The 25,936-nt window shown below is 44.0% G+C and overlaps 1 protein-coding gene across 1 annotated transcript in view; it reads left to right on the top strand.

The window, feature by feature from the left end:
• The window catches only part of LOC307172572 (protein NLRC3-like), a 170,745-nt gene that overhangs the window by 93,933 nt on the left and 50,876 nt on the right, over positions 1 to 25,936 (top strand). The window contains exon 11 of the mRNA XM_079895072.1: positions 3,247 to 3,420. Coding sequence (XP_079751198.1) covers positions 3,247 to 3,420 — 174 coding nt within the window. The remainder of the gene's footprint in view (positions 1 to 3,246; positions 3,421 to 25,936) is intronic.

Below are 25,936 nucleotides of genomic sequence, written 5' to 3'. Positions count from 1 at the left end.
AGCTTCATCAAAATGGGCACAGAGAGAGACAAACTATAATGTAGCCTAATAATAAGTAATAAATGTACATTTAGCATTTTCAGAAGAGCTGCCCTGTCATGCAAAAATCTAAACATGTTTGTGTTAATTGCTCAGTGCAAAGAAAGAGAAGTAATGGGAACCTGGTATTTCTTTGTTCTTTCTACATGTGTCTAATAGACATGAACAAGTTCTCTGAAAAATATCTATGACCTTTGAAACATGTCTCGTCTTCATGCTCTATGTTGACTATGGTTTCAATAATAAACATACATTTGCATAAAGCATCCATATTTATCCATGCCTACGTTGATTAGAGTATTACAAACTTGAAAAGTATTAATTTAAGGTACATTTAGAACAAATAAAAAAATGTGCGATTAATCACGAGTTAACTCATGACAATCATGCGATTAATCGATTAAAATTTTTAATCGATTGACAGCCCTAATATATATATATATATATATTTTTTTTTTTTTTTTTTTTTTACAGAACTGCTTTTGAAATTACGATTGGAATTATTATAGGCTACAGATGTAAAGTTATTGCATAATATTTGTTCCTTAGTGTAAAATGGAAATGCATGGTAATTTTATTTTATAAATATAAGCAAAAAAACTATGGGCTTTAATAGGCTAATATAAAAATTAAAGTAGTTCAAGTTGGTTCGGGATTTGAACCCGTGTCATCTATATGATCCGAACGTAAGTTCTACCACTCGGCCATGACTTTCCTCGATGCGAAATGACCAAACGTTCCAATGTGCGTTCGCTCACACGAGCGGGAAACGCTCTTCGTTCGTCTCATTCCTCAATAGAATAGTACAAATAATCAGCTTCATTGCACATAATTTACTTTTGTTTGTTATTTTTGGTATTACATTTGTTTTTGTGGGTTTTTTTTTGTGTGTGTGTGTGTTTTATCGCACTGCTCCCCGGGGAATAGGCTTGTCGCCCACCGACGTCTAGGCCTACAATACGAAATACAGGTTATAATGTTATCGTCTCTGTTTTTAACTTGTTATTCTATTTTTCTGGCCTTATAAAAATGTTCTATTCTGTTAACCATAGTTGTAGTATTTCATCCTTACTGTAAATTGACATTAACTGCACTTAAGGCAATTGAAAAAAAGAATGCAGCAATTGCTGCTGTTTTGCACAATATCCCTTTGCGCCACCTGGCGGTCATTTCGCGAATTACTTTGAAATGCGACTGGTTTATTTTTACCGCGGTATTTTTACCGCGGTGGCTGGCGCGGCGGTAATAGGCATTCTGGTTGAGGACCAGCCTGAAATGGAACTATGGAAATCAATCCAGAAGAAGCAGCAGTAGAGGCCAGGGGCCTCATTTATAAACATTGCGTACGCACAAAAGAAAGCGTACGCCGCTCTCTACGCAATAATTGTTATTTATAAAAAGCAAACTTGACGGGAAAATGTGCGGTCCTTCACGCAAACTCTGACCCAGGCGTACGCACAAAAACGGGTGAAATGAGAAATGGCGACACCGTCGGCAGATGGAAGAAACACGTGAAAGTGTGTGAAACTGTAGACCGTTGTGTAAAAGAAATGGCAATACTGCCTCTCATAAATAACATGAAGACTTCACAAAGCGTCTTACAATTAACAGCCTACACGAACACCCGTTTGATCGATCTGCAGTGTAAAACAAACAAAATCAAACGAAGATTGCAACAGAAATGCAAATTAACACATATTTCCAAAAAGAAAAGTGAAATATGTTCTGCAATAATATTGGCATGTTATGTCATCCGGTGCATCTGGCGCGTCAGTGTCCCCCTCCGCCTCAGTCACCACTCCATTTAATAGGGATTCCCTAATAATTGCCGCCAGTCTTTCATCAAGATGGGTCAGCTCCGGTGTCCCCTTTCCCCCACCTGTGGCAAACACACTCTGGCGATGGAGCGCTAGACGCTTTTTTGCATCGACTTTGATGTCCGACCATTTCTTTTTTATTTCGACCACGGTCCGAGGTTGTGAGGCTGCAGCGTTAATGGCGTCTGCAACCTTTTGCCACTCAAGTGCCTTTTTGGCATTAGTAATGCCCACACTGTGCCCTCCAAACAATATTTTACTCCTCTTTTCCACCTCGCCAACGATAATTTCTACTTCACATTGAGTGAAGTTATGTTTCTTGGTTTTCCTCTCTGTGTTTGCCATGATTTCGCAATCGATGAATATTAACTTGTGGGTGTTTCACGGACTATTTATGGGCAACTATGGGCGTGACATGAAGCCGCAAAAGCTGCGCTACATTTAGAATTGATTGTGATTTATTAAGGGAAAACTGCGTAGGATGTGCGTGCGCACGGTTTTATAAATCCGAATATTTCTGTGCGTATGCACGTCCTATGTTTCATCCGTACGCCACTTCTGACGCAAATCCTATGCAAAGTTTTATAAATGAGGCCCCAGAAGAGAAGAGGAGAGTCACTGTGGATTTGTCTCTAATAAAGCCTGAGAAAGGCCCCACCTTGACCAATGAGAAGGGTGGAATTTCCCAGCGGGAATATTCCTCTGTGGTTGATTTATGACTCTTTGTTCTAAGCGTGCTCATTTGCAATGGCAGCTGGATTGGTTTCTGATGACGAAACTAAGAAAGATTCTTGTAATACTAATATGTTGCACGGCATGACATGTACACAATCATTTCCATCTTCAAAGTACCAATTTATAGAGACAAAACATGGTATAAGTGAGGTTACATTGATAGTTGGTTCTATCATAAAATACACAGTATCAACAAAATAATAGTATTAAAAGACATTACACAATACAGTAAATCATTCACAAAATGTTCTGGGATGCATGCTGATTTATAGATCAGTTCGTCTTTGATTAATGTAGCAAAGTCTGTATTAAAGATTGTTTTCCCATCATCTCTGTCTTGAGCACGTGCTCACATTCCTAACAGCAATAAAACCAATTTATCTGATCGTGGTCATGGTAACTAAGACCTTCTTGCTCTGGTTTTGTTGGAGGGATGGGACCACAGATCCCAGAGTGAGTTTTAAATATTATTTGGTACCTATAACAAATACTTGTGTCTGACTTGTCTCAGTCGTTACAATAATCAATCCCCTAATCCTAACTGATGTATTTTGTATATATTTAATATTGACAGCATTATGTTGTTATTTTATTTGTTTTAAGTGTCATGTTTATCTCTGGATATAGGCTTAATGTGTGTCATTGTTCTCTACAGGTTGAGTAAGTGTGGTGTGACAGATGAAGGTTGTGCTGCTCTGGCTTCAGCTCTGAGATCAAACCACTCACACCTGAGAGAACTGGATCTGTCATATAATAAACTAGGAGACTCAGGAGTGAAGCTGATTTTTGCTGGACTGGAGAATCCTCACTGTAAACTGGAGAAACTGTGGTAAGATCATACGTGACTCTCACATGAAACTGTCACTGTGAATTCATTAAGTAAAATCAAAGTGGAATAAAATGCAGGAAAATAACTATTAATTCATTAATTACAAGCAAAGCTTTTAAAACAACACAATCAAATTCAGCAAATTATTTTTACGTCTGTTCATATGATGTAAGAGAATGAATATTTTTAAAGCGTTTGCTCTATTTCTCCTGCCGCTGTGAGTTCATGTGTTTGATCTGTGTTGTGGCAAAAACAATAATTAACAAACAGCATCAAGGCATAAGAAACATTCAGAGTCAAATTGGATTGAAGAGAAGAAGTTTTATTCTCTTCAAGAGGCTTGGTCACAAAATCACTGCAGCTACCCAGTGAGAGGAGCAAGACCTAAATCACACAGAAAACAGACAGTCTTCTTATAACCCTTTCTTCAAAGTCTCTTCTCCTGTAATATATTTAATAATCTGTAGTTTAATCAAATAAAATCATAAAACTTTTCTTCAACCATTAATTGGTCAACATTTTCCTCCAGGTCTGTTGATCATCTTGTTGCCCCATGGATGTTCCGTTTTCACTAATATGACACTTTGCGTGCCATAGATAGGATTTCCCCTTCGTAGGCAAGGGAGGTACGTTACCAGCACGTCCCTTGATCCCTCACTGCCCTCCGCGTCGGCGCTGAGGTTGGTTGGTGTAGTCTAAGGTGAGAGGCGTGGACCCAGGTCTCGCACTCTCTGAACATTTTCCGATCCTTACAAGATTTTCCCTTAGATCCCGACTGCACCTCCACTGGAATGAACTATTTCCTGCCTTCTGTCACCTGTGAATGCAGACCCTAGCTATTTTGTTAGTGACCGCTTGTCTAGCCGGTCGTCCCTTTTGGTGTGACCCGTGGAATCAACAGCCTGAAACATATTGTCACCAGATAATTTTGCTCACTGAATAGCACTCAGGGTCCTTGTTCCCCTGAAAAACATTCAACCCATTTTGCTCATGTTAACAAAACAATACAGAAACAGTTCTCTTACGAGAGGTTCTCTCGTACTGCGTAATATCTTACGCTATGGGGAAATCTCTTTTCCGCGAGATATTGAAGCCAAAAAATTATCCTTAATTTTGTAATAATGTAAAACACGTTGCGGCAGCATGCAGACATAGGCAAGACGGCTCGCGTGCCTATTGGCTGTCCTGCAGCAACTGCAGCAGCCTATCGATCGTCAGATCCAATGGGAAACAGGCCGAAACAGGCGTGGCCTGGGCCTATAAATACAGCTCGATGGGCTGGTATACTCTGATTTTTCATCTCTTCAGCGAAGCATCGCTGGATCCGGAGAGGAAGAAGCCGCGCCGTCTGAGAAAGCCTTCTGCGGGACGAGCCTTTGCATCTGAAGCCGCTGGCCGACAACTTGCCGCCTTCAGTCGCCGTACCTGCTACGCTATCAGGCGTACCATATCCTTTTCTCTGCCAGTGTGTGTGTTTGACTCACACCCTCACAAAAGAGCGAGCGTCTTTTTCAAGATGTCTCTAACCTTCTGTGGCTCGTGCCGAGCCCCACTCAGTGACGGGGACCACCATGTCATCTGCGTTTCCTGCCTGGGTGAGAAACATGCAGCTCTCGCGCTGGCCGACGGCGGCTGCCCTCACTGCGAGCTGATGCCCATGGTGACTCTGAGGACTCGCCTGGCATCTTTCGCCGAGACTGCACCTCCACCTGCTGTGGTGCCGCGCCGTAAAAGCGGGTCCCGGAACCTCCTCAACCCGCAAAAGTTCGCCCGCCAGCTTTGCCACCTGCTTCGCTTGAGTCTCTTACTGACGGACAGCGGCCGTCGTCTGCCGCCGCTTCCGTCATAGATGACGATGAAGAAGCCGCGTTTATGGAGGATAACAGCTGCTCTATCCTGGCGTCGAGCAGTAAAGAATGGTCGTCCCTCTCCCTCTGTTCGAGCCGCGCAAACTGCGCCGCTCACAGGCATGTCAGAAGCAGACGGTCATGCGGCTAGCTTTCCTTACGTCATAGGAAAGCTTTCCCGCCCTCGCGCTCAGTTCGCACGCGTCACTCACCGGCGAAAGGAGAAGAGTGTTTTAATCCTGCCGAGGCCGGACCAACCAATTTCTCACACATTTCTTAGTCCTCTCTTAAGTTCAGGCGACTGAAAATATCAATATTGCAGTATACGAGCCTGTTATAATACATGCACGCCTGCAAACTAACGCTGACGCAAAACATGATGACGCTCTCTGGCTACTCGCCCCTCTTCCCGCTCTCTCTCTCTTTTTGCCTGTGCCGTACAAACTGCGCCGTTCACAAGGGATGTCAGAAGCGGACGGTCACGCAGCTAGCTTTTCTTTACGTTACAATAAAGCTACCCCGCCCTCGCGCCCCGTTCGCGCGCAAAGTCTTCCTAGCCCGCCTAGGAAAATGACGCTGTTCAAGTGCTGCTGCGGCCAGACTTCCACCAAAACTTCCCGCTCGTTCAGTTCCAGAAAATGTGACTGTTCCAGTGTATTTTGCAGAAAACAAGCCGGTACCACAGCCCGTTTGCCTGCACACGAACGCCGTTTCTACGGCGACCCAGATAAATCTCATAGTGTATTTCTGGTGTTCCGGCCACGGCCAATGGCGTTATGAGTGTAGCAAAATGCCCACTGCCCAGTGTCTATTAATACACACAAGCACAGCCCGCCACATTCCAGGGCTTGCACACATAAAATCGACTCATGTCGATTGTGCATTAAATGTAGTGAATGTGCCCACAACCCAGTGCCCACAAACACTACACACTGCATGTCTCTCGTTTTCTGTGAAAACGAAACCCGGCCACGGCCAATGGTGTTATGAGTGTAGCAAAAATGCCCATGGCCCAGTGTGCATTCCTACACACAAGCACAGCCCGCCACATTCCAGGGCTCGCACACATAAAATCGACTCATATCGATTGTGCATTAAATGTAGTGAATGTGCCCACAACCCAGTGCCCACAAACACTACACACTGCATGTCTCTCGTTTTCTGTGAAAACGAAACCCGGCCACGGCCAATGGTGTTATGAGTGTAGCAAAAATGACCATGGCCCAGTGTGCATTCCTACACACAAGCACAGCCCGCCACATTCCAGGGCTCGCACACGTAAAATCGACTCATATCGATTGTGCATTAAATGTAGGGCCGATAGCTAACAACACACAGACATTTGAAGCAGTTTTGCACACTGCCTGCGGTTCCAACGCACGACCGTGAACCTTTATCGTTGGGACTGCTCCATTCTTAAGCATTAGACGATCTGCAAATCCGGCGTCGAACTGGGCCTTGTTTATAAAACAATAATCGTCGAAATGCAGGGAACAAGGAACTCCGTTGATGATCTGGGAAAACAAACTCCATCCACTGGTCCCTTAATGCTGGGTTCTTTGGGAAACTGTGCAGGGTTGTCTTGCTCTGGCAAGCAAAAACACTTCTTTCTTTGACATTGTGCTAAAGCCGCGCTTTGATGGGCGTACTGCTTTCGCTCTCTCGCTCTCGCTCTGGTCTACGGGTGCGCGCGTGCCCTTCCGGGAGAAGTTATCCGTATAAAGAAATTCCGCTCCATCTGACGTCACACAGGCCCATACTCGAAAAAAACGTTCCGAAACTTGTGACAAACCGGAAGAAATATTTTTGGCACAGAAATACTCCATCAAACGTACAACTTAATTTTTGAAACTTTGTTCATGTTTAGCATGGGAATCCAACTCTTTAAAGGAGAACTCCGGTCAATTTTAACATTGAGCTCATTTTTTTGTACATTTGGAGTGCTGTCAATACAGAGAACAACGACAAAAATCGGTGTTGCCTACACCGAGTTATTCTATTTTTAAAATTTGCACCCTGTTGACTTCAATGGGGCAAGTACTAAACCTGCTTTTAGCCTCTTAACATCCTTGATGTGTCATTACAAGTGCACAGAAAATGTGAGTGATTCCTTCTGAGTGAACACGAGTGGATCTGACTGCAGTAGATGTGAAAGATATGTATAAAAATGATGTTATTTAAGCCAGCGCAAATACCTTTGTTTACATCCTGTTTTTCGGTTGAAGTCCAAAGTAGTCGATTGCCGAGTTGACGCGCGTGATCATAGGTATTAAACCTATGCGTGTGAACTCTGCAATCGACTACTTTGGACTTCAACCGAAAAACAGGATGTAAACAAAGGTATTTGCGCTGGCTTAAATAACATCATTTTTATACATTTCTTTCACATCTACTGCAGTCAGACTCACTCGTGTTCACTCAGAAGGAATCACTCACATTTTCTGTGCACTTGTAATGACACATCAAGGATGTTAAGAGGCTAAAAGCAGGTTTAGTACTTGCCCCATTGAAGTCAACAGGGTGCAAATTTTAAAAATAGAATAACTCGGTGTAGGCAACACCGATTTTTGTCGTTGTTCTCTGTATTGACAGCACTCCAAATGTACAAAAAAATTAGCTCAATGTTAAAATTGACCGGAGTTCTCCTTTAACAGTGTAAAAAACTCAGTATGCATGAAATAGCATTTCACCCCCCCTTTAAGGACTATCCCAGAAAGCCCCACCCAGTTTTCCAGCCTGTCAAGAAGTATGTTATGATCGGCAGTGTCAAATGCAGCACTGAGGTCGAGTAGTACCAGCACTGATACAGTGCTGAAGATAAAGATGTGGGAAGTGTGTCAAGAGCACAGGTTGATGTTTTAAGGTGCTGTACGGTTTCTTCCAAAATTTTGCCATCAATTTCTTTGAAATCAGACATAGTTCATACAAGCTCAGAGCGAAGGCGGTCTATACAGCAGATATTTTCTGGTACCAGAAAAAGACAGGGGTCTCAGACCCATTCTAGATCTAAGACAGCTGAACAAAGTGCTTTCAAAACGACGGTTCAGAATGCTCACGACCAGGAAAATCCTCACGCAAATTCGCCAAGGGGACTGGTTTATGTCAATAGATCTGAAGGATGCGTATTTCCAAATACAAATAGCGTCACGTCACAGGCGATTTTTTGAGATTCGCCTTCGAGGGCCAGGCTTATCAATACACAGTCCTGCCGTTCGGCTTGTCCCTAGCACCCCGTACATTCACGATGTGCATGGATGCAGCGCTTGCACCCCTGAAACTCCGGGGCATGCGAGTTTTGAACTACTTGGACGATTGGCTGATTCTAGCTCGATCACACTCAGAGCTCATAGAACACAGGACCATATTACTCGAACATCTCGAGAAGCTAGGTCTCAAAGTCAATTGGGCGAAGAGTTCACTATCTCCCAGTCAGAAAATATCTTTCCTGGGCATAGAACTGGACTCACTGTCTATGACAGCTCAACTATCGCCACAGCGCAGACTGGATATTCAGCACATGATGAAATCCTTCTGCCGCGGCACTATAGTCCTGCTCAGAAGGTTTCAGAAAATGCTGGGTCTCATGGCATCAGCATCATCAGTGCTCCAGCTGGGTCTGCTTCGCATGCGCCCGCTACAGTTCTGGCTAAAAGCGCGAGTACCACGGCGAGCATGGGCCTCTGGTCTTTTTCGCCTCAAGATCGATCAAGAATGCGTCTCAGCCCTGAAATTTTGGAAAGCGACCGACTGGTACCGGTCAGGTGTAAGCCTGGGGACTTCCTCGAGTGTGAAGGTGGTGTCTATGGACGCCTCCACCTCGGGATGGAGAGCGCTGCTCGAGGGCAGACCGTTCTTCGGCCAGTGGTCAGAACGGGAAAGGCTTCTGCACATAAACTGCCTGGAAATGATGGCAGTCGACAACGCGCTGAGGCGCTTTTGTCCCCAGATAAAAGGACACCACGTCTTGGTCCGTTCGGACAACATGTCGGTGGTGTCCTATATAAATCGCTTAGGAGGTATCAGGTCCCGAAACCTTTACAGGCTGATGGAACGCCTTCTGGTTTGGGCTCAGCACAATCTGCGCTCGCTGAGAGCAGCGCACATGCCAGGCTACCTAAATTTGGGACCAGACAGACTGTTGTAAGAACAATGGGTCGTACATTAGTATTAATATTAGCTCAAATGATCTATAGGGAATTTTAATAATTAATCATGAATATGATTAATATTTTGTATGTTACAGTTACATTAATTTATCGCAGCTGAACTAGATTGATATATGAACGATTACCATAACGGGTTATGGTTCGTCATTAATACATCAATTGTTCTTATTTCAGCTCGAAGTTATGGGATAACTTTAATGGAATTAATTTAGTTATCAAACAATCTGTTTGTCCAGCGAACAGATTGTACGTAAGATTAAATTAACTCTCAAGGAAAATTATCCTTCTTACAAACACGAGAAAGAGTATCTTTTCCAGGCCTTGAAAAGACACTCTCGGTGTCTGTAGACTAAAATTAGGTTACTTAAATCGTAGCCTACCAAGATAAAGCATATAGCTAAGATCGAACATTTCAGGGACTAAGTAACATGGGCAATTAAAACAGAGTCAGTCAAGGACATATGGAATTTAATAATTAGACTAATACTACATCGAAACTACGAGTATACACAGAGTAAATACATATTTACAACAGAAACATACGGATGAAAACATTACAAGACCAAACGGATAACAGATGAGAGAGGGAGAGGATGAAAGGGAGAAAGTGAAACTAAAGTTCAGGATGAGAGAGATCACCGAGATGCTCTCTCTCATCGCAAAAACACAGGTAACCTTTTGAGAGACAGCAAGGAATCAAATCACATTAAAAGTTCAATAAACTTATCTTGCAAAATGGTTCTCTTTGTTGCTGAAGAACGCAGAGTTCATGCGTGTGTCCTAAGACCATCGTGCGTGTGTTTCTTTAAGAAAGCCGGGCTCGCGCTCTTGTGTCTTCTGGTGAGCGCGGTAGCGGGGTTTTCGAAAGAGTCTTTCTCTCTGAGTTGAAGTTGTCTGCTGCGTTTGCTTCATGGAGTTCGAAGACGAAAATAAATAAAAGACTTAAAGAAAATTGAAAACGCTCCCAAAGGGAGCCATAAGGTCTTCTCGCTGATGAGGCGGGTTCGTGAAAGTGCAGGAACAAAAACAAGACGAAAGGAAATACAGAACAGAACTGAACGGAACGCGGAGTGTAACCGCTTTTCTAGGGCACAGGAATTTCACTCCTCCCTGGGGCTTGAGCCAATTGGAATGCGAAATTCCAGGCGGGAGAAAAGTTCTTTGTCTCACTATGAGTTTGATTTGCATGTTTTATGGCAGTCTTAGGATCATGCCATTTCTACGTTAAACAATTATAACTGCAGTAAAATGCATTTTATCATAATTTGGTATCCATATCTTTCCTACGGGTATATGGAGGTTTAATTCAAGACCAAATTTGGTATGTTTAAAAGCTACGGCCTAGAAGTACCTTCTTACTCTGTAAGATAAGTATTAAAAGTTCGATTAACAAACTGGGAATAAGACTAACCTAAAATGTGATGTGCATTTACAAGTGGGAATGAAAATTAGACTTTTTAAAAGATCCACATGGCATATCTATGATTGCAACGGTGCACATCTGAAACATTATTCCTTTAAGGTTTACAAGAATACAACAACCCATCACAGAGAAGAACAATCGTGGAAAAGAGAAATTACATTCAGGTTTACATATTTCTTCAATGGTTATACATATAGAAAATGTAGGATTTAAGTAGGGTTAAAGATTAACACTGCTCCACTCCTAAAATCTTTGTTGCTGGACATTCCTTTAGGCAATAAAACAGCAAAGTGGGGGGAAGGCAATTGCCAGAGAATATTGTTGAACATTCTCTTACTAAAACACTATTGATTAAAGAATACATTTCAAAACCACACCTCTATTATAAAGCCAAACTAAATCACACATGCCTAATGTAATTGTACATAAATTAAAGTATATTCTATCCTAATTTAAACACAAAGGGATGTTTGTGTGTGTTTGTGTGTGTGTAGAAAGTTTCAAGTTTCGTTATCTCTCTGTGGTCCAGAGAGGGGAAAGGGGGGGTTCGGAATGTCTCTGAGGTGAAATTAGTGTCGTAAAAGTCAATTGGCCGACTAGCTGGAGCCAAAGCAACTGATTTACCTTCGGGGGTTCAGAGTGGGACAGCAAGAAGGAATGTGCGTTTATGTTCTGATTCAATGAGCCATGATTCATAGCCAATGTGGCTACATTCCCCCTTTTCGTCCGGTGAAGTCCGTGTGGACATCGTCGGACGACAATCATCACAATGGTCACATGGCAGGTGAATCATGACAGTCATGTAGCAGGTGGATCATGACGGTAGGAAGGCAGGTGGTGCTTGGAGCTGAGGATTCAGCTCGATGAGGTTCGGCGTGGTCTCTGACTTGACACCGGGGATTCCGTCTGAAACCTTTGGACACAGCTTTCGTGCGCTTGGCTGTATCGCATCTCGTTGAGTCTTCTGTACAGGATGGAAACCAACCTAGTGTTAGGGTGTGGCTGATTACCTGCAAAGGTGCACAGCCCAATGTCGGCGGCGTTCCAGCCTTGGATCGCAGATGAAGTGTTCAGAACGGGCCGTCGAGCCGGTGCTCGGAGGGCTTTGTTGGCAGGAGCAATGTCCATGAGTTGGGACCCCCTTTTCTCACTACGGAGTTCCAGTCCTGGATTCAAGGTGACGTTGAAGTTTTTGGAGGATGGTAGTTTCAGTGCTGTCTGGTACTCTTTGCTGGGAAGCTGGTACCATGTCAGGCCATCAAGGTGTAGGATGACACCTTTCAGTACTTGAAATCCCATTTTCTGGTTGAGCATGTTGACACGGCTGGTTGTGTCATGCTGGTCGTGAGTGACAGTGGCGGTGTGCACAGGTGCGTTAGCACGCCACCTTTCACCTGCTATCTCTGCTTGTGTGTGGGTGACTTTGCTGACCAGGGGGTGCAACCCGCAGATTTCTTCAGCGTTGTCTCTGAGTAAGGGTTTGCTAAGGCAGAGATAACAAATGTCTTTGGTCATAGTACACAGGTGTAGGTTTGGAGCTGAGTACCGTTGTGTGTCGCCATCGTGGTAGGCCACCACGTCTGGAGGGCTTATCTTGAGGTGGGTGTTGTTTTCCCAAAACCTGACCTTGCAAATGTCTGTAAGTCTGTAGACTTGGCTTGACTCGATGATAGGCGGATTTAGGAGAAGGCCCACTTCTCTCTGCTCGGGATCGACGCAGAGTGAGATGGTGCTACCCAGAGAGTAGGCCAGGTGTTTTTGTAGAAAGTCAGCTGGCGTGTTGATGGCGGAAACCAGCACAGTTAGCATCAGGCTTAGTATCAGGTATGGTGGGATTACACCTGTGGCTATGCTGTCATTGGAGGAGCTAACCTCCCACAGCATGTCTGTCGTTGGCACTGTAACCAGCTGAGTCTGGACAAAGTCACTCTGTAAGACAGTAAACTGCGGCTTCATGGAGTTTGCGGTCTGGTTCGCTGCATTTACACTGGACACACCAATGTTAAACAGAGTTCTGGCAGCAGCTCTGGTTCTGAGCAATGCTCCCAGGAACTGGCTGGAGTGGTGGTTGGTGCTTAGGAGTCCCGATTGTGCAACAGTCACTTTCTCAAGTTGGTTGAACATGTGTTCGACCTTGGCCTCGGCGTGAGAGAGGGAGTCCTCTGTCCGTCGGACACTTGTCCAGATGTATTGGGCTACGGAGCTGGGGTGGTGTGCTCTGTAGACCGGGCGGGGCTGGATGAGTCGAACATGCACTTGCTGGGGGTAGGTCCTGCCGTCAGTGATCTGGGGTCTCGGTCGTTCTCTCGGTGGCAGCTGTCCTCTGGTTGGCAAACAGTACAGCATGGCGAACCACAGCAGCAACCTGGCACAGACAACAGGGAGAGAGAGAGAGAAAGGGGAGGAAGAAGCCAGCAAGGGTTGTCTTTGATTGGACAGGGCAGTCTTTTTACTTTGTGGGCGGCGACTGGGTTTAGTTCGCCTTGGCCCATGTTTTGCCACATCTTGCTGTCGGCTTGTCGCTTGCTTCAGTGTCTCGTCAGTGTCTCTGGTGTTGCGTTGTGCAGCACATGATGCGTTATAGACGAACATTAGCAGTTTATCCCCCTTTGTGCGCCGTGGCAGTACAAGCCTTGGCATTGTGATGTCAATCGGTGCACAACTCATAATGTTGTTCTGTACGCGCAGCATGTGCGTTGTGTTATGCAGTGGTCTGAGACACTGGTTGTCAGTGAGGTCAGACGGCATGCGAGGGTGGTTGGAGGGTTTTGAGAGGTGGGCATTTAAAGTCTTTATGTGGATGTCAGAAACCCGCATGTCAGTTATGGTTGTCTTTGCAAACAGCGGAGCCAGCGTAAGCGGCTCTGAAGTAGGCAGTTGATCTTGTAAAGTTCTTATGCTGTGTGTAAGCTTTTCAACCTCTAGGGTGGGTGGGTGGGTTGAAAGTGACCACAGCTTGTTGTTTAATGCACCAGGCTTGGCACTGGCTTGAATGAGGTCATGTCGCTGCAGGTCAGTCATGACATTGAGGCAGCAAGTGTCAAAGTCTTTGGTGGGCTGTAAGGTGCAGGGTAGCGGATTCGAACCTTCAGTTGGTGCTGAGTCTGTGTCTTGCTGGCTGGCTGTGGGAGTTCCCATGAACTCTGTGACCTTTGTGACCTGACCGTCTGGCTGTGACTGGAGGGGGCAAAGTTCTCGTACTTGAGCCCAGACTTTGAGCTGTTTCAAGTCCAGTAACGGTTCAAAACGATCTAGAAGGTCTCTGCCGATGAGGAACGGAAAAGTGTCCATTTTTGAGATGAACACGGGATGGACTAGACTCAAAGGACCAATCGTCAGGTGAATGTGGGCTACCTGTTCGAGCCGGATGTCATGTTGACTGTATGACTGTACGTTCAGTTCACAAGTTTGAGGTGTAAGAGTTCGGTCTTGTCTCTTAGCTTTAAATTGGAGTCTTTGGAACAGTTGATTTGAGATCACCGTAATGTCCGATCCTGTGTCTATCAGGGCTTCCATGCTCACTTCCTCTTCCAACGTGATGTTCAGGTAGAGTTTTTGGGCCACCCCCTTTTTGATTAGGTTGCCCAGGAATGTTGGCATGGCAGGTGTGACGGTCGTTGGGTGGTTAGGACCGGTCTCGTGTAGCTTGCTGTGGAGGCAGTTAGACAGAACAGCGTTTTCTGGTACCTTGGTATTTTGGTACCTGGTGTGAGGAGGTGTGCTGTTTCGTTCATGGTGTGCAGCTGTCAGCTGTGAAGCTTGTGTGATGCTGTCACGTTGTGATGTGACAGTTAGCTCTGTGGTCTGTGGATGATGAGCAGTGTTCGAGGTGCTTGGCTCAGTCAGATGGCGGACAGACGGTTTGGTTTCAGTTCTTATGCTTAGGCATAAGATGTCTGGCTCGTCCTTCTTGTCTTTCTTGCAACGTTTCTGGTGAAGAAGCTCTTTCAGCACCTTTAGGATCTCTGCTGTCTCAGACGTGGATGCACTGTGGTTATCTGATGTGAGCTCAGGCTTGAGCTTACCAGTGTCGTGTCGAGAGTGGTTCCACTCTCTGTCGGGGCTTGTTGTCCTGGGCGGTGGAGATCGGCTCTTCTTGGGTCGCCGGCCGGTTTCCCGGAATCTTTTAGAGCGCTCGCTCTGGTGCTTTGGACGAGCACCACTGCGATTGTGTTGCCCTCTGCTGGTTTGGAACGGTCGTGACTCTCTGTAAAAATGTCTGTGACTGTGGTGTTGTGGGACACCCTCTAAAGTCAGTTTTGAACAGTGTTCAGAGACAGAATAGATTGTGGGGTTTTTCACAGTCTTTTCAGAAATAGTCTTTTGCTTGGTGTAAGCTTTATGGGCTAAGTCACGCAGCTGTTGGGTAGACATGGTCCGTGCATCGGCCAAAACCCCAATATGATGGGATAAGGTTGGATGGAGATTCCGCAGGAAAAGAGTTCTAAATGTAACATCCTGTTCCATCCCTGGCTCATTCTGTGCTCCGAAGAAGGCTTGTCGGAGTCGGTTGTAGTAGATCTGGGGGTGTTCACGCCGACCTTGTTTGAGGTCTACAGCAGCGATGAAACCTTGATCGGAGTCTGGATCAGAGAATTCACTGATCAAAGCTTGCCGTAATTGTTGGAAGTCCATTTTAACAGCCTGTGGCTGACGGTCTAGAAAACTACGAACATCACTACTAGCCGTTATTCTTAACAAATACAATTTGTCCCAAGCCGTCATGTTGGTGACAGTTTGCACGTGAAAGTCAATGTCTCTTAAATAAGCATGAATGTCATAATGTCCTGCAGAATCTGGATCAAACATAGGAATGTTTCGAGCTAGCTTGTCAAGTTCTCGGGGGGTCGTGCCGTGGTTAGTGGCATGGGTTTTCTGAAAGGGTCCTCCCCCTTTCGCTGTTGACAGATGGTCTTGGAAGCTGGCTGGTGATGTCTTGAGCGGTGGGCTTACATCTCCCTTTTCAGCTCTGGGTTCTTGGCTGAAAGGTGCGGACCAGCTGGTCAGGGGAAACTCTGTGATGTGCGTTTCTCCGTTCCAGCCACTCTGCAGTCTGTAAGAAGGTTTCAGTTCTGCATGAACAGTGTCAAGTTCATCTTGGAGCTCGTCTCTCTGCAGAGTAAGCTCGCTGATTTTAGCTCGGGCCGTTTGCAAATGTTTTTCGCAGGCCCTGGCTTTTGCTTCTGCTTCTTTTAGTTCAGTCTCGGCTCTCTCTAGGAGAGCGTCACTTTGTTGGAGTTTTTCGTCGAGTTCTTTTCTGGTTTCTCTCTCCAACTGTTCTCTTTGGTCTGTGTCAAGGCGAAGATCTTGCAGGGTATATTGAAGTCTTTCTACTTCTTTCTGTAGCTCGGGATCTGTGGCGTCCTCTTTCTCGCGCTGGTACTGGGTCTCGAGGAGGAGCTGATCTAGACGGCTCTGGGTTCTGGCCTGGTCCTTCCGGGCCTCGTCCGCTTGAAGCTTTAGCGCTGCGGCTTCCTGCTCCAGGTCGATGTTGCTCCTTTCGTTGAGCTGTGCTTGGGCAACGAGATTGTGGGCGACGCTTCCGACGATCCTGGCCCAGTCTTTGTAGTTGTAGCTCTGTGTCGGATCCTGGGTTATCAGCTTCTCTAGCTCGGCGTCCAGTTGCTCTTGGCTCCGGTGCTGCAGGTCCTCGGTACCCTCGGGCAGGAAGGGGGTTGTCATTGCTCTCAGCCATGTCGAGAGGTTGTTCCAGCGAACTACAGGGCTGGATGAGCGGGACATACTGGCTTACTGTAGGCGAGAGAAACACAGCACACACACAGAGACCAATGCAAGTTCGTTCTAAGGCTAACGAGCTATGCTAATACGGCTATGCCGTCTATTAGAATTTGGGCTAACTGATGCAGACAGTTAGACTGTGCCAATTAACTCGGGTCGACAAAGGACCTGAAATGGAGATTTTGGCAGGCAGTAGCCTGGCGGGTCACGTGTTGTGACGCCGGCTCTGGTTGTCGCTCTACTTATTCAGTTTTCCTTGGTGGCTCTCACAGGTTACTGTCTTTAGGTGAACTGAAAGAAACAAATCACAACAAAACAAAGGATAGAAAAGATCAAAGTGAAACAAAACACTAGTGATGACTAGGTCTGGAATTAAATGAAACAGAATAGTAACACGGTACGTGTTAGAGAGGATAACGAGACCTAAGCTATTACCACTGCTAGGGTTTAAGATAGGGCCAACAGGTGAGTGGGGCTATCGGGGCAGGAAGCCTAGGAAGAGGGTGTGGCTTGGAGAGGAAAGGTGGGTCAAAACACTTAAAATATATCCGGGGGAATATCTAATATTCTGGGGCTTATACTAAGTGAATGGGTTTTATCACATTTAGTTTACCTGATGTGAATTGAGGCCACTCAGGTGGAAACCAGTGGCTCGGTCAACCTCTCCGACGGTTCTCCAACACTTGACCGCAGTGCCCTCGGGCAGCCTCGTCTCTCGGTACCACGGTGTGCCCACTCAAACCACTCACGACTTTAAACACAAAGTGGCAACGCCAAGGTGTCAATCATCAGACGGTACGGAAAAATTGAGTTTTCCTCGGAACTCTCCTTTCGGAGTGGTCCTTTCAGCAGACCCCAGTTCGAGTGATTGTCTCAAAATTGCCTTGTGTGCCGCTGGCGTTGACTTAACCTTTTGGCGGGCCAAATTGCTGATGTTGGTGTGGCGTGGCACATTCGGTGGTACGAGATTCGGAGGTGTCCGAGACTCACGCACGGCCAGCGTCAGGTAGCGTCGGACAGGTGAGCTCGCTTGCCGGAGACCAAGCAGAGATGGCTGTCAGATCACAAAGGGAGTACTACAATAAATACACAGAAGGATGAACAAGGGAAACTTAAAGTGAATTAAGGCTTGCTTGTTTAAAACCAATTGAGTAGTTATGTATGTAGAAAGGAGAGTCAAAGGTTTTACTAAATAATGATAAAACAATAGGAAGTTATGATAATGTTAATTATCAAAATGACCTAACCCGAAAGAGAGAGGAAAAAGAATAAAAATAAAAATTGAAAATCAAATTCAAAATGAAATGGCAGGATGAACCCAGGAGAAGAGGCAGGCCGCAGTAGTGGGTTTTCACCACAAGGGGGCGTGCTCCCTCTCTGTGCTCAACCTGGCAAATCGAAAACTTAATTCAAATTAAAAATTCAAAACTGAAAAAACAACAAAAAAATCGGAATGATATCCTATAATAATCCAGATACACTAAAGTATCAGTCCTATTTATAAAAATAATCAGGAGAGAAAGACGATATAAAAGAGTGAAGGGAGGAAAATAGTGATGCCGACTTAGTATCCACAAGGCCACACGATGGTGCTGTTTCCTCCAAGTGAATATCAGTGGCTGAAATAGAAACTCAATTTAAATTTGAAATTCAAAACTAGTTTAAATAAAATTTAAATGAGCATGTAAAGAAAGTCTAAAAAGGGAGCTCATAATCATATCCTATAATAAATTAACGATAACAGTGAAGTATCATTAATAACTATAAAAATAATCAAAAGAGAAAAGTAGAAATAAAACAATTCATGACAGGATTTGAAAAGAGAGAAACGCGAGCTGAGTGAACCGGCCTCGCGGGAGGGGGCCACTAGGTGCCGTTGTTTCCTCTAAGTGAATGCTGGGCTGGGATTTAATTTAAGTTTTAATTCAAATCTTGTTTGAACCAAACTCAAAGTAAATGTACCAGTCGAAAGCAGGAAAATTGTCTAACACGAAATAATATTTGCGCGAGCAAAAGCTGTAAATGCAAATTATTATTGTGGTTTAGACCATAAGTTCACTAATCGCAGGGAGAGTGAAAATAGCAGGAACAGAGAGCATGCCGGAACAATAAATCTATCTGTTAATGTACACACGATGGCGCTGTTGCGCAGAGTGACGTCAGGGGGCGAGGCGCAATCTTTGAGAGCTGCTGAACACTTAAAGGACACCCTCTGGTGTTAGTCAGCGGAATTACGACTTTCAGTGATTCAAAATCTGAGAGCATTTACGCGTAGATTTTCTGCAACAATCACAAATTAGACAGAGGTCTCGGCGGACCTTTTGGTGCTATTAATACTGCACAAGAGAGTATGGCGGGGTTTCTTCGCCGCAAATACTCAAATGTGGACAACAGGAATTGTACGTCTGTTGCACTCCCATACGCACTTTATCAAAATAGCACTTTATGATTTAAGTGTGTTGGTTTAAAAATTGGGTAGCTAATCCATTTTTTCGACCAGGAGTTTTATCGTTAATTTTTGAATATCACTGTGGTTCACCACAAATTCAATAACGACATTTGCATGCAAGGCCTATGTTTAATAAGGAATCTCGCTTAGAAAACATATTTATTAATACCGGTAGTACGCACGTGAGAATTCTTCGTTCACAGCGATTTAAAACAAATATTAGAAATGTATCAACTGCAGAGATATTTCTTCATCTCTTAACAGGACATTTGTAATATTAAATACTGCAGTGTACGTAGCCTTTAACAGTGCTAAAATCGTCTAGGCATATTTTAGCAACTTGTTAAAATGTACGTTAGGCCTACTGACTTCGGCTTTTTGCCTTGGACAGTTAGGAGTGAGTTCGCGTTAGCGACTTAACTCACAAATTCATAATTTCATAATGCGCAAACATTATTAATAACCATATAAACAGACTGAAACTGAATATTGCCCATAAACAAAGTTTGAAATGCGTCGCGTTCTCCACCAAAACTGTAAGAACAATGGGTCGTACATTAGTATTAATATTAGCTCAAATGATCTATAGGGAATTTTAATAATTAATCATGAATATGATTAATATTTTGTATGTTACAGTTACATTAATTTATCGCAGCTGAACTAGATTGATATATGAACGATTACCATAACGGGTTATGGTTCGTCATTAATACATCAATTGTTCTTATTTCAGCTCGAAGTTATGGGATAACTTTAATGGAATTAATTTAGTTATCAAACAATCTGTTTGTCCAGCGAACAGATTGTACGTAAGATTAAATTAACTCTCAAGGAAAATTATCCTTCTTACAAACACGAGAAAGAGTATCTTTTCCAGGCCTTGAAAAGACACTCTCGGTGTCTGTAGACTAAAATTAGGTTACTTAAATCGTAGCCTACCAAGATAAAGCATATAGCTAAGATCGAACATTTCAGGGACTAAGTAACATGGGCAATTAAAACAGAGTCAGTCAAGGACATATGGAATTTAATAATTAGACTAATACTACATCGAAACTACGAGTATACACAGAGTAAATACATATTTACAACAGAAACATACGGATGAAAACATTACAAGACCAAACGGATAACAGATGAGAGAGGGAGAGGATGAAAGGGAGAAAGTGAAACTAAAGTTCAGGATGAGAGAGATCACCGAGATGCTCTCTCTCATCGCAAAAACACAGGTAACCTTTTGAGAGACAGCAAGGAATCAAATCACATTAAAAGTTCAATAAACTTATCTTGCAAAATGGTTCTCTTTGTTGCTGAAGAACGCAGAGTTCATGCGTGTGTCCTAAGACCATCGTGCGTGTGTTTCTTTAAGAAAGCCGGGCTCGCGCTCTTGTGTCTTCTGGTGAGCGCGGTAGCGGGGTTTTCGAAAGAGTCTTTCTCTCTGAGTTGAAGTTGTCTGCTGCGTTTGCTTCATGGAGTTCGAAGACGAAAATAAATAAAAGACTTAAAGAAAATTGAAAACGCTCCCAAAGGGAGCCATAAGGTCTTCTCGCTGATGAGGCGGGTTCGTGAAAGTGCAGGAACAAAAACAAGACGAAAGGAAATACAGAACAGAACTGAACGGAACGCGGAGTGTAACCGCTTTTCTAGGGCACAGGAATTTCACTCCTCCCTGGGGCTTGAGCCAATTGGAATGCGAAATTCCAGGCGGGAGAAAAGTTCTTTGTCTCACTATGAGTTTGATTTGCATGTTTTATGGCAGTCTTAGGATCATGCCATTTCTACGTTAAACAATTATAACTGCAGTAAAATGCATTTTATCATAATTTGGTATCCATATCTTTCCTACGGGTATATGGAGGTTTAATTCAAGACCAAATTTGGTATGTTTAAAAGCTACGGCCTAGAAGTACCTTCTTACTCTGTAAGATAAGTATTAAAAGTTCGATTAACAAACTGGGAATAAGACTAACCTAAAATGTGATGTGCATTTACAAGTGGGAATGAAAATTAGACTTTTTAAAAGATCCACATGGCATATCTATGATTGCAACGGTGCACATCTGAAACATTATTCCTTTAAGGTTTACAAGAATACAACAACCCATCACAGAGAAGAACAATCGTGGAAAAGAGAAATTACATTCAGGTTTACATATTTCTTCAATGGTTATACATATAGAAAATGTAGGATTTAAGTAGGGTTAAAGATTAACACTGCTCCACTCCTAAAATCTTTGTTGCTGGACATTCCTTTAGGCAATAAAACAGCAAAGTGGGGGGAAGGCAATTGCCAGAGAATATTGTTGAACATTCTCTTACTAAAACACTATTGATTAAAGAATACATTTCAAAACCACACCTCTATTATAAAGCCAAACTAAATCACACATGCCTAATGTAATTGTACATAAATTAAAGTATATTCTATCCTAATTTAAACACAAAGGGATGTTTGTGTGTGTTTGTGTGTGTGTAGAAAGTTTCAAGTTTCGTTATCTCTCTGTGGTCCAGAGAGGGGAAAGGGGGGGTTCGGAATGTCTCTGAGGTGAAATTAGTGTCGTAAAAGTCAATTGGCCGACTAGCTGGAGCCAAAGCAACTGATTTACCTTCGGGGGTTCAGAGTGGGACAGCAAGAAGGAATGTGCGTTTATGTTCTGATTCAATGAGCCATGATTCATAGCCAATGTGGCTACACTGTCCAAAAACAATGTTCCGGCAGGACAATGGTCCCTACACCCACAGACAGTCCAACTGCTGTGGAAGACATTCGGCAGAGCAAAGATAGACCTGTTTGCGTCTCAAGAAAATGCTCACTGTCCGGAGTTTTTCTCCAAGAACAGGGATGCGCTGGCCCACGTCTGGCCCCACTGCCCGCTCTATGCTTTTCCCCCCGTCGCGCTCCTGCCTCAGGTATTAGAGCGAATTAGGGAAAACGGATGCTCAGTGCTACTTGTGGCATTAAGAGCTTGTGTCGAGCTCAACCGTCTCCAGACAGACAGAGCAGCTCTTCGTTTCGTTCAGCGGACGTTCTAAGGGACTAGCTGCGTCGAAACAGACTCTATCCAGGTGGATAGTTGATGCTGGGCCTGCAGTGGGCCTGCAGTGCCCATTAAGTGTCAGAGTGCACTCCATTAGAGGCATGGCCTCGTCGTGGGCTTGGTATAGTGGGATTGCCTTGCAGGATATCTGTATGGCGGCAGGCTGGGCCTCCCCGTCTACATTTATAAGGTTTTATAACCTAGAGGTTCCCGCTTTGCAGGCTAAGCTGCTTTCGGTCCAATAAATCAGCATTATCTGCCCCGATGCTATCGGCTCAGAATACTGAAACTGCTTGAGCAACGCTCGCGGATCGATCAAATATTTCTAACAGGCAGTGTGTAAGACCCATTATATTCATCTGTCCAGGCCGATTTCTCGCCCTGACAGTGTGGAACACTATAAACGGCCCCTTATAGGGTGCTACTCATTTAGGGAATGACGCTGTTAGCCCTCTTCCCGGACTCTCTGTGAGTCCCTGATGATCATGCACTATATGAGCACCGGGCACCTGCCCTTGGGACTTTGGTGTTGGATCTCAGCACGCACAGCGTTTTACACTGTGTTCTCCTTAGCGTAAGATATTACGCAGTACAAGAGAACCTCTCATAAGAGAACGTACTCGGTTACTAACGTAACCTCGGTTCTCTCTAGAAGAGGGAACGAGTACTGCGTATCTTTGCCGTGCATGCAACACGCTCTGGTGTGCTTCGGCGATGAAAAACCAGAGTATACCAGCCCATCGAGCTGTATTTATAGGCCCAGGCCACGCCTGTTTCGGTGGGACGTGACGCAGTGGGCGCGAAGCGCCCCCATTGGATCAGATGTCACGGTGGCCTCTCTCGATAGGCTGCAGCAGTTGCTGCAGGACAGTCAATAGGCACGCGAGTCGTCTTGCCTATGTCTGCATGCTGCCGCAACGCATTTTACATTATTACAAAATTAAAGGGGGGGTGAAATGCTATTTCATGTATACTGAGTTTTTTACACTGTTAAAGAGTTGGATTCCCATGCTAAACATGGACAAAGTTTCAAAAATTAAATTGTACGTTTGAAGGAGTATTTTTGTTCCAAAAATGCTCCTTCCGGTTTGTCACAAGTTTCGGAAATTTTTTTTCGAGTATGGGCATGTGTGACGTCAGATGTAACGGAATTTCCTTATACAGGTGCTAAGGGCACTTCTCCAAAAGGACGCGGGCGCGCACGCAACCGTAGACCAGAGCAAGAGAGCGAAAGCAGTACGCCCATCAAAGCGCTGTGCTCGGCTTTAGGGAAGTCAATGTCACCAAAGAAGTGGGTTTTTGGTTGCCAGGGCAAGACAACCCTGCACAGATTCCCAAAGAACCCGGCGTTGACCAGTGGATGGAGTTTGTTTTTCCAGAGCATTGTTTTTCCAGAGCATCAACGGAGGTTGTCCAAGACTGTTTGTTCCCTGCATTTCGACGATGATTGTTTTATAAACAAAGCCCAGATCGACGGATTTGCAGATCGTCTAATGCTTAAGGATCGAGCAGTCACAATGATAAAGGTTCGCGGTCGCAGGCGGTGAGTAAGAAACTGCTTCTAATGTCTCTGTGTGTTGTTAGCTCGGCGCGTTTGCACAGCTTTAGCTTCGCCCACACGGCCCGCCTCCAGCCGCTCGTTTTTTTCCGGAAAGACTCGGTACAGCCTATCTTTCTTTTAAAAATATAATAAAACTAAAGACTTTTTGGAGATATGAAGGATGCAATACTACTCTATAGGTACTCAAGATTAACAGGAGATTGAGTGAAAATGAGCATTTCACCCCCCCTTTAAGGATAATTTTTTGGCTTCAATATCTCACGGAAAAGAGATTTCCCCATAGCGTAAGATATTACGCAGTACTCGTTCCCTCTTCTAGAGAGAACCGAGGTTACGTTAGTAACCGAGTAGCGAGTACGTTCTGTTTGAATCCATCCTGACATCCTGCAAAATGAAAATTTTAAGTTAGGCTCTGAGCAAGGCTAGGCACTGTTTCTTTCTGCCACAATAATAGACCAGACCAGGAGGTTTAGCCAACTTCATCCATAGCCATTATTTTATTGGGCACATTCTGCCCTGATTTTGTGTGCTGTCATGCCGCGGCCTTTGCTGCCACATCTGCCCTGGTGTTTCCTGTTGAAACAATCTTTGTTATTTGCACACTTACAGACAGATCCCACCTGTGCGATGGCTTTTAACAAATCTCGAACCAATCCCCCTTTTGATGCACCAATTTAACTTGTGCATCAATTTAAAGGAACATTCCAGCGCCTGAATTTCGTTTTTTAAACTGGGGGGGAATTCCCCCCTTACATGGGTCACATGGGGGGGATCTAAAGATTATGGGGGGGAGAATAACTTTTGATGCATCGGTCTAATTTAATCATCTTTATTTATTAATATCTACAGATTTGTATGCATGAATTGTGCTTTCAGTTCTCAAAACAGTTAGTTACTAGGACTGGGTATCGTTCAAAAAATTTCGATACCAATACTGATACCTTGATTTCGATACCGGTTCCTATACTTTTTTCGATACCAATTTTATGAAATCCATTTTAACAAGATTACATAACACAGAAAAACTTTGGTTTTATTTTTTCAGTTTGACTCATGCTCCTTTATAGCCAGTGCACAAAGGAACAAAAAAAGCACAAAGGAACAATTTTTTTTATTTTTTTTATAAAGAGCTCATGCTCACCAAAGCTGATTTGAATATATTTCAAAATGTAGGCTAATTTATTCCTGTGATAAGCTTAATTTTCAAAATCATTACTTCAATGTCACATGATCCTTCAGAAATATGAAAACAGTTTGCTGCTTAATATTTTGGAAACTATGATACCTTTTTTCATGATTCTTTGATGAATAAAAATGTCAAAAGAACAGCATTTATTTGAAACAGAAATCTTTTGTAACATTACACGTTTTATGGTCTTTTTTTTTTTAGCACTTTAATGCATCCTTACTGAAAAACAATTCTGACTAACCAAAACATTTTTGAACGGCAGTATTCAGTAGTTCATTATTGCAATATAAACACTGTCAGAGTGATCAACAAGGTATATCTTTATTTACCAGTTGAAGACGGAGCAACTTTCTGCTCTTACGTTTACTCCGTGCACTGTCAAGGTCTTCATCATATCTATCGTGGTACCGGTCTTTACAGCAATTATTTTACCGCAAATACTGCATCGCGCGCTGTTGGCATCGAGCCTGGAGAAATATAGCCACACTTTTGATTGACTTTTCCACATATTTAGGGTATTGTGTGTGTGTGTGCTCGCGTCTCATATGAGTATAAGCGCGGAGAGTTTGTGTGTGTGTGCTCGCGTCTCATTGAGTATGTGCGCGAGTTTGTGTGTGTGTGTGTGTGTGTGTGCTCGCGTCTCATACGAATATGTGCGTGGACAGTTTGTGTGCGCGCGCGTCTCATATGTATGTGTGCGTCTCGTCTGTAGAGTTTGCATGTATGTGCGTGAGCGACTTTAGGTGTGTCGTTGTGCATTTCATATGTATTTGTTTGAACACTGACGTTGACGAGTTAGCCCCTGGCCATAGGTATCGAAATCTGGTAGCCTACCGAATTAAATGTTGTTACGTTAAAGCTGATCAGTTGGTTCGTTGCTGCTGCGCTCTATCACTCGCACACCATAAAGAGCAAAACGGGTTTTAATGTTTCAATTTCGTGATTAAAATGACATAATTTGGAAGCGGATAATTTCTTCACAAACAGCTCATTATAACTCAAAATGTTAGAATGTGGCACCTACACTCGATAGTGTGTATAAGATCAGCGCAACGCAGATCACTGCATTGACAGCGTGAAACATAGGCTATGATCTGTCTA

The sequence above is a fragment of the Squalius cephalus genome, assembly GCF_949319135.1.
Source record: "Squalius cephalus genome assembly, chromosome: 15".
NCBI lineage: Eukaryota > Metazoa > Chordata > Actinopteri > Cypriniformes > Leuciscidae > Squalius > Squalius cephalus.
The sequence above is the reverse complement of the archived record's forward strand: the minus strand, read 5'-3'. Positions and strand labels throughout refer to the sequence as shown.